The sequence below is a fragment of the Littorina saxatilis genome, linkage group LG3 (assembly GCF_037325665.1).
Source record: "Littorina saxatilis isolate snail1 linkage group LG3, US_GU_Lsax_2.0, whole genome shotgun sequence".
Taxonomy (NCBI): domain Eukaryota; kingdom Metazoa; phylum Mollusca; class Gastropoda; order Littorinimorpha; family Littorinidae; genus Littorina; species Littorina saxatilis.
The window spans coordinates 45,331,749-45,346,287 of NC_090247.1; the positions used below are offsets into that span (position 1 = coordinate 45,331,749).

At 40.9% G+C, this 14,539-nt stretch overlaps 1 protein-coding gene across 1 annotated transcript; it reads right to left on the minus strand.

The window, feature by feature from the left end:
* Positions 1 to 1,332: 1,332 nt before the first annotated feature.
* LOC138961213 (periplasmic beta-glucosidase-like) lies at positions 1,333 to 6,985 on the minus strand. The gene is made up of 6 exons (XM_070332813.1): positions 6,862 to 6,985; positions 4,157 to 4,216; positions 3,207 to 3,418; positions 2,864 to 3,064; positions 2,215 to 2,386; positions 1,333 to 1,849 (listed from the first exon to the last, which is right to left on the minus strand). Exons 1-6 carry the CDS (start codon positions 6,983 to 6,985, stop codon positions 1,761 to 1,763), a joined length of 858 nt encoding a protein of 285 aa, XP_070188914.1. The 3' UTR covers positions 1,333 to 1,760.
* Between the last annotated feature and the right edge of the window lie 7,554 nt (positions 6,986 to 14,539).

The following is a 14,539-nucleotide window of genomic DNA, read 5'->3' on the forward strand; positions in this document are numbered from 1 at the left end:
CTTGCATGTCTGAATCCATTTCTGCCCTCAGGAAAAAAACATGGAAATGCCATTTCCTCTCCATTTTCAATCTCGTATATATTCACAGGGCTATGTTTAGACCTCTGGACATACAACATAGGTGAAGTGTGTGTAACTCGTTCAAGGCTTGAATGATATGCAGAGTTATCAGCAGAAACCATAACTTCATGTTGTGTTTCTTCCAAGTTTTGTTCAAAATCCCAACAAATTATCATCATGTGACTTGCTTAGCTTTGATCCAGCGTTGTGCAAGTCCAAGTCTGCGTAGATTGGATTATTGGCTTTTAACCACTGTAAAGCGAGTAAAATGTTATCAGGTAAAACTTTATGTTTGGAAATAACTCTAGTATGTCCATTTTCATAACAGACAGATACGTGTTCGGTTTCAGTTTGATGCAGAGGAAGTTGGTTAAAAATATCCGACACATTCACAGGTAAATGCAAAACACTGCCACGCTCACAAAGCTTGACAGTACACCTAAAGTCAGGAAAATCTGAAGTTTGCAAATTAACTTTTTTTCAGAAAATGTGAGACATTTGAGAACCTCTGGAATAAGATCAAGTATTAGGTTATTTGTATGAAAACTTGCAGGCATTGCCCCTTTTGACAGGTGTAAATGACATATGTTAGGCAAAAGACACTATTTTTGTCAAGTCCCAAACTTAGCCTGAATGTATCCATACTATCTTTGCTTTTCCATGAGTAACACTGTTTTTCAAACAAAAATCTGTGACAGGAGTGGCAATCGAAAGATGGCCTTTGTCTGATAGCAACTTCATATTTATAGTTATGCAGAGGGGAAGTGAGGAAGCTGTCCTTTTCATTTGTTCTAACGTACTTCACAACTATTTGCTACTTGATCCAGATCAAAAATAATGCATGGTTCATTTGGAATATCAATATTTTCAAGAGAGAGCTGCTTTCGACTTGATTCGACTTACTTTTGCGTATCGGCTGCAGAGAAAAGTAAGAATGTTCCCGACTAAAAATGGCTGCAAGTCTTCGTTTGCTGTGTTGTTTACACTTTCTACTGTTGCCAGTACCACTGACTTCAGGCGAAACAGAAGATTGTGAAACATGCACCTAGATATATAGGATACTTCGACCGATCGGCGGAACCTCCTGTGATGGATGTAGTTTGTGTCGGAGCAGTTTATGCAATTTCTGGGGTCACGCGGCGCACGTAGCGACACAGCTAGCCGACCTGGCCTCGGCAGACGAGAAAAAAAAGCGAACGGAAGAACACTTGAAAGGGGGGTTGGGGGCGCCGTGGGGTGGCTGACTGGGTGGGGGTGGGTAGTGTTCTTGTTATGACAAAGAGTATTAATATCGAATAACTTTATTCTGTAAAACAGTATGGTGTTTGATTACACATTCCAACACAAACGCAAAATAGTTAACTATATGCATTTGTAGATTCCAGAAACGGTCAAACTAGATAATATGGCTGTGAGTCATGATAAATCAGTCCATCCGCCGTGTCGTCTGCTACACTTTGCCCACTTTAGCACATAGATTCGTCTGTTTCACTGAGGCACTGAAAAGGTTTTCCCGCTAAACTTCTCTCGAAGAACGAATCGGTTTGGTGGATTGGTCAGTCTGTCACATGTTGTGTGGGCCCCATACGGGTTGAAAGGGACAGTGTCGTGTTTTTTTCCAAACCTTCTCGAGTGCACAACCGTTCTCACGAGATCTGTTACTTCTGTTTTGTTTCGTTTTTTTGAGGGGTCGAGGATGACTAAGTCATCTGGACGTCAGCGATGACCACGTTGGATCCTACAGATCGCTGGTTGGGCTGCTGATCTCCTGCATACACACGTATTGTGCCTGAAAAAAGTGTAACATGCTGAGTCTTAGCAGATCCTTCCTTTTAACTGCACCTCGACAAAGTCATATCATTTTCTAGAAAATAATCTTTCAGTTCTTCAATGACAACTAACGCTCACCCACATTTTGATATTCGAATAATTCTAATGCATTTTTGGGTTTGTTCGGTTTAACTTTGATCCGTAAGCTTGCCACGCAAGAGCAGTGGGTCGGACATATGATGAACCACACGTGTGGTGCCCCACTTGTCAGAGAATATTTGGTTTGCCAAATGCGGCTTTAATCTACAGGGATAAAGAAAATAAAGAGTTAAGAAAATAATCATCCGCTTATACATTATTCTAAAAGTTGGCTTTCTCACTCACACTGCATGAGGATCCACCTGTTGTCATGGTAGACAGCCAGGTAGTCAGCAGGCACGGTAAAGTGCAGCGTGTTGCCTTGTCCCGGGGCCGTGGTGGTCCGGGTCACTGCCACCAGCTGCAGACGGGGTGTGGCCACTGATTTTTGAATCCATTCTATGTAGATCTGTGTCACCTGAAACGAATGAGACGAATTTCTTAGACAATGGTTACAAAATTACTTAAAGGAACATGCCTTCTCTGGAAGCGATCTCGTAATTAAACCACTGCAGGTCTGCCCAGAATGTAGTATGGGACAAGAGCATCCTTCCACTCCTAAAATATACCTTGCTGTTTTCTTCTGAGAGTATGAATGTTTTATTTCGCTGATTGCCAGGTGTCGCTTAAAAACATACAGAAAGTAGACTGGTTGTCGATTTTTGGTATATGTCCAAGTGGAAGGCTGCTCTTATCCTATTTGCAAAACACAAGAGAATAAAAGGAAAGCAGTGCAGAAATACATGAAATGAATAGATACAAAATGCTAACTTCATCTGCGGTTACGGTGCCAAATCGTCTGTGAAGGCGAGGTCTTGGGCCAAGGTGTCAGAAACGAGAGACAAGACGAGAATAGCAAAACAACAGATAACATAAAATAAAACGATCAACTTACTTCATCGGCAGGCACGCTGCCTGTGTTGGTAACGGTGACAGTGACGTCAAGGTCACGACCCAGGGTCAAGGTCTTAGGGACGACAAGGTCAGAGTAGCGGAACGTGGTGTAGGACAGACCAAAGCCGAACGGGTAGAGAGCTGAAGCATTGCTGTAGCGGTACGTCCGTCCTGACATCGAGTAGTTTGAGAAATCAGGAATCTGAAAAAAAATTGTGCAAATGATTTTTGCAGACACATATTCACAGTTACATGATGCACATGGAATATTTTACGGACCGAAAGGTCCAAGAAAGAGCGAATCTTAAAAACAAAACAAACTAAACAAAACAGTATCGTCTAACATCATCAGCGAGGAGAGGCCAGGTGCTGGGCAAACGTCCTGCAGGAGAGCTTGTTCCGCCCTCATTGGTCAGCACGTGCAGCAGCGCTGTCCCCGAACTCTGGGCCGAAAACCAACACTCCATGATGGCGGACACTGAGGGATTCTGGTCCGCCCACGTCACGTTCAGGGGCCCGCCGTTGAACAGCAGCAGCACTACAGGGGCTCCGTTACCTGGAAAAGAAAGAAGAGATTCGTTTGTTTGTGTTTGTTTGAGCCAAACGTCCAAATGCAAGAACCCAACCTTTCGCTTTACAATGCCTTTACACACCCACATCCCACCACATCCCCAGCCCAACCCCCCCCTCCCACACACACACACACACACACACACACAAACACTTTTTATTACATGTACCACAAAAGTGTACCTAAAACTCCGAACATCAATCAATCAATGAGGCTTATATCGCGCATATTCCGTGGGTACAGTTCTAGGCGCTCTGCAGTGATGCCGTGTGAGATGAAATTTTATACGGCCAGTAGATTGCAGCCATTTCGGCGCATATTTACCTTTCGCGGCCTATTATTCCAAGTCACACGGGTATATGTAGACAATTATTAACTGTGCCTAAGCAATTTTGCCAGGAAAGACCCTTTTGTCAATCGTGGGATCTTTAACGTGCACACCCAATGTAGTGTACACGGGGGGAGGGTTCGGACACCGAAGAGAGTCTGCACACAAAGTTGACTCTGAAATAAATTTCCGCCGAACCTGGGATCGAACTCACGCTGACAGCGGCCAACTGAATACAAATCCAGCGCGCTACCAACTGAGCTATATCCCCGCCCCATCTCAGCGCGACTCATCCAGTGGTAGATAAGTGCTTATCTACAGGTGGAAAATGGATTTAAGGACTGCGGCCAAGCATTGGTAACTCACTGAAGGTCACTGCGTCCTGAAGAAGTTGCCCTTGTTCTCCAGGTAATTCAAGGTCAACACGATCAAGGCCCTCTCTTTCCAGGGAAAACCTGCAAGAAGCATTGGACAACCACAGAACTGACAGGGCATGTTCAATTCAGACTGAAACAATTGTTTCATTCGATGGGAAAAATATTGACCTTTAGCTGCGTCCGTTCATTACACCGAAGCTGTGAAAGTTGTTGGTACTTTCAATGCTTCTGTTTGTCTTTGGTCCTACGAGAATGCTTCCAAAGGGATTTCACTTCCGGTTGTGTCCATTAAGATCGTATACATCTCTTTTCATCTCATCACATAATCAAAGCAATTACATCATATTGCAAAAAAAATCAAAGCAATTACATCATATTGCAATAACAATCAAAGCAATTACACCATATTGCAATAACAATCAATGCAATTACATCATATTGCAATAACAATCAAAGCAATTACATCATATTGCAATAACAATCAAATCAATTACATCATATTGCAATAACAATCAAAGCAATTACATCATATTGCAAAAAAAATCAAAGCAATTACATCATATTGCAATAACAATCAAAGCAATTACACCATATTGCAATAACAATCAATGCAATTACATCATATTGCAATAACAATCAAAGCAATGACATCATATTGCAATAACAATCAAATCAATTACATCATATTGCAATAACAATCAAAGCAATTACATCATATTGCAATAACAATCAAAATAGACAAATAAAGTTCAAAAACACCAAAGGAGGGACAGAAAGAGAAAGCGTCTTAATCTTACTTTGCATAACCCTCTCTTAAAACAAAAAAGAAAGTAAATCGCCCACCCTCCTTTTTATATTTAGTCAAGTTTTGACTAAATATTTTAACATCGAGGGGGAATCGAAACGAGGGTCGTGGTGTATGTGCGTATGTGTGTGCGTGCGTGCGTGTGTGTGTGTGTGTGTGTAGAGCGATTCAGACTAAACTACTGGACCGATCTTTATGAAATTTGACATGAGAGTTCCTGGGTATGAAATCCCCGAACGTTTTTTTCATTTTTTTGATAAATGTCTTTGATGACGTCATATCCGGCTTTTCGTGAAAGTTGAGGCGGCACTGTCACGCCCTCATTTTTCAACCAAATTGGTTGAAATTTTGGTCAAGTACTCTTCAACGAAGCCCGGGGTTCGGTATTGCATTTCAGCTTGGTGGCTTAAAAATTAATTAATGACTTTGGTCATTAAAAATCTGAAAATTGTAAAAAAAAATAAAAATTTATAAAACGATCCAAATTTACGTGTATCTTATTCTCCATCATTTGCTGATTCCAAAAACATATAAATATGTTATATTCGGATTAAAATCAAGCTCTGAAAATTAAATATATAAAAATTATTATCAAATTTTTTTTTTCGAAATCAATTTAAAAACACTTTCATCTTATTCCTTGTCGGTTCCTGATTCCAAAAATATATAGATATGATATGTTTGGATTAAAAACACGCTCAGAAAGTTAAAACAAAGAGAGGTACAGAAAAGCGTGCTATCCTTCTCAGCGCAACGAATACCCCGCTCTTCTTGTCAATTCCACGTGCACTGCCTTTGCCACGGGCGGTGGAGTGACGATGCTACGAGTATACGGTCTTGCTGCGTTGCGTTGCGTTCAGTTTCATTCTGTGAGTTCGACAGCTACTTGACTAAATATTGTATTTTCGCCTTACGCGACTTGTTCTTTTTATATTTAGTCAAGTTTTGACTAAATATTTTAACATCGAGGGGGAATCGAGACGAGGGTCGTGGTGTATGTGTGTCTGTCTGTCTGTGCGTGTGTGTGTGTGTGTGTGTGTGTGTGTGTGTGTAGAGCGATTCAGACTAAACTACTGGACCGATCTTTATGAAATTTGACATGAGAGTTCCTGGGTATGAAATCCCCGAACGTTTTTTTCATTTTTTTGATAAATGTCTTTGATGACGTCATATCCGGCTTTTCATGAAAGTTGAGGCGGCACTGTCACGCCCTCATTTTTCAACCAAATTGGTTGAAATTTTGGTCAAGTACTCTTCGACGAAGCCCGGGGTTCGGTATTGCATTTCAGCTTGGTGGCTTAAAAATTAATTAATGACTTTGGTCATTAAAAATCTGAAATTTGTAAAAAAAATTAAAAATGTATAAAACGATCCAAATTTACGTGTATCTTATTCTCCATCATTTGCTGATTCCAAAAACATATAAATGTGTTATATTCGGATTAAAAACAAGCTCTGAAAATTAAATATATAAAAATTATTATGAATTTTTTTTTTTCGAAATCAATTTAAAAACACTTTCATCTTATTCCTTGTCGGTTCCTCATTCCAAAAATATATAGATATGATATGTTTGGATTAAAAACACGCTCAGAAAGTTAAAACGAAGAGAGGTACAGAAAAGCGTGCTATCCTTCTCAGCGCAACGAATACCCCGCTCTTCTTGTCAATTCCACGTGCACTGCCTTTGCCACGGGCGGTGGAGTGACGATGCTACGAGTATACGGTCTTGCTGCGTTGCGTTGCGTTCAGTTTCATTCTGTGAGTTCGACAGCTACTTGACTAAATATTGTATTTTCGCCTTACGCGACTTGTTTTCTTTCTTTTTGATCATGTTCTCTTAGCCAACGGGTTTTATTTTTCGGCCTCACCTGTTCCGAGACACACAAACACGATGTCAGCGCAAGTGACGACGTACCTCCGTTGACTTGAGAGGCGTTGTACGACTGGCAGGGCAGGTTACTGCAGCCGTTAGCCCACGTGACCGTGCTGGCCAGCTTGCCCAGACCCTCAACAGGCGTCACGGTCAGTGACTCGCTCATGGTGGGCGCGTAGTTGTTCCAGCGTCGCGGACGACGCTGGTATCTCACACCGGTGACACTGTGACGGTTCCCCTACGCTTTGTGTTCGGTGCCCTGACCCTTTGTGTTCGGTTCCCACTCGGTTCCCACACGCCAAAATTCGCGGACAAAACATCCATTTATGGTAGTATTACGCAATGTTGCTCTCTGAGAATGGTCTTGTTAGATCTGTGAGTGTTTACACTACATGCCTAGGTGCTGTTGGATTGAAGGTTTTTGATATTTTAGCCGTTATTAGGTAGAATGCCTTCCACTTTACTGCAAAACTGCATAATTCGTAGCATCGGCAAGAAATATCCTACCAAAAAATGCCTGCTTGGAACTGTCCGTGGTCCAGCAAAAAGTTCAACATGTCTGTAGCAGACAGCCCAAGTTTCAAGATTGTAGGGCCATCCAAACAGCCGTAATAATAAAAACAACAAAAGTAGTCAGTGAAATTGGCTGTGTTCGGTCCCCCCACACTTTTGTGACGTAGGCGTGACGGTTCCCATAATTCATTGTGTCGGTCCCCACTTTCTGTGTCGGACCCCACTTTCGACCTAATTTCTCTGTGACGGACCCCACAACCAGCCTATTTTGTGTCGGTCCCCACACCTTTTTGGATTTATGACTTGCCGGTTACTTGTATCATTGTATTCATTGAATCTAATTGTCTCGGAGTTATTTTTCCGCAAAAACCGGCAAGGCAGCACCTTTTGTGATACCAAGTAAGTCAGATGACATCAGTATGTGTGTGTGTGTGTGTGTGTGTGTGTGTGTGTGTGTGTGTGTGTGTGTGAGAGAGAGAGAGAGAGAGAGAGAGAGAGAGAGAGAGAGAGAGAGAGAGAGAGAGAGAGAGATTGACACCTTTCCAGATCACTCCGGTTATGCGACACTACCGCGAGCGTCACTACCGCGTGTCACACTACCGCGAGTACGACACTACCGCGTGTAACACTACCGCGTGTCACACTACCGCGAGTACGACACTACCGCGAGTATAACACTGCCGCGTGTCACACTACCGCGCGTACCACAACCGCGAGTACCATAACCGTAGAGAGAACGCATGCAAACTTACTTCTTGTGAGTTTGTGTTCTAACTTTGATTGGAAGCAACCCATTCTATATGTATTCTGATAGTGTGTTCTGATCGTTTTGAGTTCTTGGTTAGCATGACAAACATTGAATTAGTGTTCAGAGAACAGACCAGGCCTTTTTGTTTTATATTTCAAGGAAACATTTCAACCTTTGCCTTCAGCCATGGAAGTCATAAAATGACACGCGGTAATGTTATACTCGCGGTAGTGTGACACGCGGTAGTGTTATACTCGCGGTAGTGTCGTACTCGCGGTAGTGTCGTACTCGCGGTAAGTTCTGTTTCTGTACCCGCGACAGCGGCAGCGACAAAAGAAAACGCGCGCAAACGCGTGACGTGTTTCCGTACTTGCGTTTTAAACATGCGGTAAAATCTGTAAACTCCCGCGTTGCCGCGCGACAACGCGAAAAAATCGCTCCAGGACCCTTTCAAAAAAATCGCGTCGCGCGTGTGGAAACACTCCTGGTCATTATATTTAGTCAAGTTTTGACTAAATATTTTAACATCGAGGGGGAATCGAAACGAGGGTCGTGGTGTATGTGCGTGTGTGTGTGTGTCTGTGTGTGTGTGTGTGTAGAGCGATTCAGACTAAACTACTGGACCGATCTTTATGAAATTTGACATGAGAGTTTCTGGGTATGAAATCCCCGAACGTTTTTTTCATTTTTTTGATAAATGTCTTTGATGACGTCATATCCGGCTTTTCGTGAAAGTTGAGGCGGCACTGTCACGCCCTCATTTTTCAACCAAATTGGTTGAAATTTTGGTCAAGTACTCTTCGACGAAGCCCGGGGTTCGGTATTGCATTTCAGCTTGGTGGCTTAAAAATTAATTAATGACTTTGGTCATTAAAAATCTGAAAATTGTAAAAAAAAATAACAATTTATAAAACGATCCAAATTTACGTTTATCTTATTCTCCATTATTTGCTGATTCCAAAAACATATAAATATGTTATATTCGGATTAAAAACAAGCTCTGAAAATTAAATATATAAAAATTATTATCAAAATTTTTTTTTCGAAATCAATTCAAAAACATTTTCATCTTATTCCTTGTCGGTTCCTGATTCCAAAAATATATAGATATGATATGTTTGGATTAAAAACACGCTCAGAAAGTTAAAACGAAGAGAGGTACAGAAAAGCGTGCTATCCTTCTTAGCGCAACGAATACCCCGCTCTTCTTGTCAATTCCACGTGCACTGCCTTTGCCACGGGCGGTGGAGTGACGATGCTACGAGTATACGGTCTTGCTGCGTTGCGTTGCGTTCAGTTTCATTCTGTGAGTTCGACAGCTACTTGACTAAATATTGTATTTTCGCCTTACGCGACTTGTTTTCTATGTGCTTGATTTTCGTCGCGCCGCTGGAAAAACGCTGTCGCGGGTACGGAAACACAACTCTCTCTCTCTCTCTCTCTCTCTCTCTCTCTCTCTCTCTCTCTCTCTCTCTCTCTCTCTCTCTCTCTCTCTCTCTCTCTCTCTCTCTCTCACACACACACACACACACACATACTGATGTCATCTGACTTACTTGGTATCACAAAAGGTGCTGCCTTGCCGGTTTTTGCTGAAAAATAACTCCGAGACAATTAGATTTAATGAATACAATGATACAAGTAACCGGCAAGTCATAAATCCAAGAAGGTGTGGGGACCGACACAAAATAGGCTGGTTGTGGGGTCCGTCACAGAGAAATTAGGTCGAAAGTGGGGTCCGACACAGAAAGTGGGGACCGACACAATGAATTATGGGAACCGTCACATCTACGTCACAAAAGTGTGGGGGGACCGAACACAGCCAATTTCACTGACTACTTTTGTTGTTTTTATTATTACGGCTGTTTGGATGGCCCTACAATCTTGAAACTTGGGCTGTCTGCTACAGACATGTTGAACTTTTTGCTGGACCACGGACAGTTCCAAGCAGGCATTTTTTGGTAGGATATTTCTTGCCGATGCTACGAATTATGCAGTTTTGCAGTAAAGTGGAAGGCATTCTACCTAATAACGGCTAAAATATCAAAAACCTTCAATCCAACAGCACCTAGGCATGTAGTGTAAACACTCACAGATCTAACAAGACCATTCTCAGAGAGCAACATTGCGTAATACTACCATAAATGGATGTTTTGTCCGCGAATTTTGGCGTGTGGGAACCGAGTGGGAACCGAACACAAAGGGTCAGGGCACCGAACACAAAGCGTAGGGGAACCGTCACAGTGTCACCGGTGTGTATCTGCGGTCGGGAAGACTTTCCACGAATTTGCCACAGGGCGCCGCCATGTTTTCTGTGCTCGACTGCGAGCAGACCACAGGCACATTACACCCAAAATTCTTGTAGGCATACACAGACGCAACATAGCATATACAGACAATAACACCCACAACACTTCAACTGCATATGAAAGGAATAAAAATAAATCCGCAAATCAGTCGCGCACAATACACCAGTTAGAAAAACAAGGAGTACCAAAGCGGCGTGCAGAAACTAAACTGACTCGAAGACTGAGAAGAAACATTTATCACACGATGTGGATAGCAAACATTAAAATAAAACAGATAAGTCAAGCAAAAAATAAACACAAATATCGAAAACACAATAAACAAAGGTAAAGAAAACAAGTCGCGTAAGGCGAAAATACAATATTTAGTCAAGTAGCTGTCGAACTCACAGAACGCAATGCCATTTTTCAGCAAGACCGTATACTCGTAGCATCGTCAGTCCACCGCTCATGGAAATTGACAAGAAGAGCGGGGTAGTAGTTGCGCTAAGAAGGATAGCACGCTTTTCTGTACTTCTCTTTGTTTTAACTTTCTGAGCGTGTTTTTAATCCAAACATATCATATCTATATGTTTTTGGAATCAGGAACCGACAAGGAATAAGATGAAAGTGTTTTTAAATTGATTTGGACAATTTAATTTTGATAATAATTTTTATATATTTAATTTTCAGAGCTTGTTTTTAATCGGAATATAACATATTTATATGTTTTTGGAATCAGCAAATGATGGAGAATAAGATAAACGTAAATTTGGATCGTTTTATAAATTTTTATTTTTTTTTAAAATTTTCCGATTTTTAATGACCAAAGTCATTAATTAATTTTTAAGCCACCAAGCTGAAATGCAATACCGAAGTCCGGGCTTCGTCGAAGATTAATTGACCAAAATTTCAACCAATTTGGTTGAAAAATGAGGGCGTGACAGTGCCGCCTCAACTTTCACGAAAAGCCGGATATGACGTCATCAAAGACATTTATCAAAAAAATGAAAAAAACGTTCGGGGATTTCATACCCAGGAACTCTCATGTCAAATTTCATAAAGATCGGTCCAGTAGTTTAGTCTGAATCGCTCTACACACACACACACACACAGACACACACACACACACACACGCACATACACCACGACCCTCGTTTCGATTCCCCCTCGATGTTAAAATATTTAGTCAAAACTTGACTAAATATAACAACAAGTCGCGTAAGGCGAAAATACAACATTTAGTCAAGTAGCTGTCGAACTCACAATGAAACTGAACGCAATGCAACGCAGCAAGACCGTATACTCGTAGCATCGTCAGTCCACCGCTCACGGCATAGGCAGTGAAATTGACAAGAAGAGCGGGGTAGTAGTTGCGCTGGGAAGGATAGCACGCTTTTCTGTACCTCTCTTCGTTTTAACTTTCTGAGCGTGTTTTTAATCCAAACATATCATATCTATATGTTTTTGGAATCAGGAACCGACAAGGAATAAGATGAAAGTGTTTTTAAATTGATTTGGAAAATTTAATTTTGATAATAATTTTTATATATTTAATTTTCAGAGCTTGTTGTTAATCCAAATATAACATATTTATATGTTTTTGGAATCAGAAAATGATGGAAAATAAGATGAACGTAAATTTGGATCGTTTTATAAATTTTTTTTTTTTTTTACAATTTTCAGATTTTTAATGACCAAAGTCATTAATTAATTTTTAAGCCACCAAGCTGAAATGCAATACCGAACCCCGGGCTTCGTCGAACATTACTTGACCAAAATTTCAACCAATTTGGTTGAAAAATGAGGGCGTGACAGTGCCGCCTCAACTTTCACGAAAAGCCGGATATGACGTCATCAAAGACATTTATCAAAAAATTGAAAAAAACGTCTGAGGATATCATACCCAGGAACTCTCATGTCAAATTTCATAAAGATCGGTCCAGTAGTTTGGTCTGAATCGCTCTACACGCACGCACACACACACACACACACACACACACACACACACACACACACACACACACACACACATACACCACGACCCTCGTCTCGATTCCCCCCTCGATGTTAAAACATTTAGTCATAACTTGACTAAATGTAAAAAGAGATGCTTGCCGACAGTCAGTGTGTCACTGTGTGCGTGGTTTGCCGTGTGCGTCAGCGGGGTGTGTGTGTGTGTGTGTGTGTGTGTGCGTGCGCGTGCATGCGTGCGTAGGCTACGTTCTTGCGTGTGTGCGTTCGAATGAGAAAGAAGAGAGAGAGAGGATTGAACAATGAGGTCACGTTCTCTGTCACATGAATACATATACACACACTGAAGGCTACTTCGGACACGAACACTTGTCACAGACAGTACAGCGTCGTCAATCCCCGCGTGAAGGAAATCGCTCACCTTCCACGTCCAAAACGTAGTGATATTGACACGCCAGATTAGCGCAGTAGCGTATTGTGATAAGCAGGAAAGCGCGTTTTTCTGTATTCTTGTTAACTTCGCAGTTTCCGGAAAACATCCACTTTCACTTTGAGACTGTTCTGTTTACATTCGACACTATCAAAACCACTTTGCAATACATGTACTGAAATAATTTTTTCTGTGTTCGAAAGCTACAGCCAATCGTTATTATATCCCCTTACGTACAGTTTTATAACATTATTGGCACATGTAAACAATAGGAATTAATTAATGAACGCTACGAAAAGGGCAGCCTTTAACCTCCCTGTTGTCACTCAGCATTTTTTTTTTCTCATCCACACTTTCAGCACTTCCCCCACCCGCCCTCCCTATCTCAGATGTAATTTGTAAATGACGTTTTCAGCCTTCAATCCACTATTTAACATAGTAAGTCAAGCTTTTCAAACCTTATTAATAATTGCTTTGATGTTTTGCTGATGTTAATTCAGTTTATTATTTAATAAAGATCTCATGGTTCAAAATTTCATATTGTTTTTTCAAAAACGTGCGTGTGTTCCATTTCAAACTAACCTCACTGATGTGAACTCCATTATTACTGTCACATCTGTTTTACAAATTACACTGACCCATAATCCAAACCAACGCGCAAACACACACACACACACCACAACTACACACATATGTACTCGTTACCATTAGTCAACGCTCGTCACAACACTGTCAGTCTCAAGTCTAAATAATAATAGTATAAATCATAACTAATTTTCTTCACACCATCATAGACATAATGTTGCTTCACATGTTCTTTGTACAATCGTTGGTTTTCACAATAAATATTGCATTACTGTAATTGTCTTCTTTTTCTTTAACAATATCTTTCCAAAAACAAAGCTCAAAGACCACACAAGCTATTGCAACCTACTCCTATCTCTGGTCTCTCTTCCTGGGTACAATGGTACCTAAGACTTACATTCAAATGCTTACATTTCCATGCTAACCACATTGTCAAAATACCAATAATTATTCAAAACAAATGTTAACTACTACCTACTACCTAACTTCATTTCAGACCCACACCCATTATTATACACACAATTCACATTTAAACCATTAGTCGGCCCCCTGTCGATATTTATCGACTAAGTTCCTTATTAGCTTTTGTATTCAGTGTAGTCAGTCAGCTTTTGTACACCGGCGCAGCAGCAGCAAAGTTTTTTGCCACCCTCCACCTTCCCCTTCTTCCACCTGAGGCTGGTTGCCAAACTTCGTTTTTATTCGTAAATGCAATTATTAGAGAACATTTTTTATGCTTGCGTAAAATGATTTACTGGCCTTGTTATGTGTATATATTATTATGTATTTGTATTGTATGTTGTGGTGAAATTGTTTTATCTCTTGTTTTATCAAAGATATTTTGTAATTAAATTATAGCCTTTTATGGCTTTTTGAACGCCCAATTCGGTTTTATGGTCTTCCAGTGTGGTTGCATGTGTCTTCTTGATAATCAATGTTTGTGTGAGTAGTGTGTGTGTGAGTGGGTGTGTGCTTGATGTGTAACAGTACATACATGAATATAAAAATTTAAAAGTGAAAAATGTGGTGGTTTGCTCCCATGAAACCCATTTGTAGAAAAAAACCATAAGCACGATTTACAAATAAAGTACAGAAGAAGATGCACAACAGTTTAGACTTGCAAGTGATACAACAATCTTTACCATTGATTGCTCAAAACGTCTGTGCGGCCGCTGATTTCGCTCT

Excerpts from the sequence above, each read along its gene's own strand:
- LOC138961213 (XM_070332813.1), bottom strand. The coding sequence starts at position 6,985 with ATGAGCGAGTCACTGACCGTGACGCCTGTTGAGGGTCTGGGCAAGCTG. Across the intron at positions 4,217-6,861 it reads CGCCTCTCAAGTCAACGGAG|GTTTTCCCTGGAAAGAGAGG; the intron begins GTACGTCGTCAC and ends TGCTTCTTGCAG. Across the intron at positions 3,065-3,206 it reads GGCCTCTCCTCGCTGATGAT|ATTCCTGATTTCTCAAACTA; the intron begins GTTAGACGATAC and ends ATTTTTTTTCAG.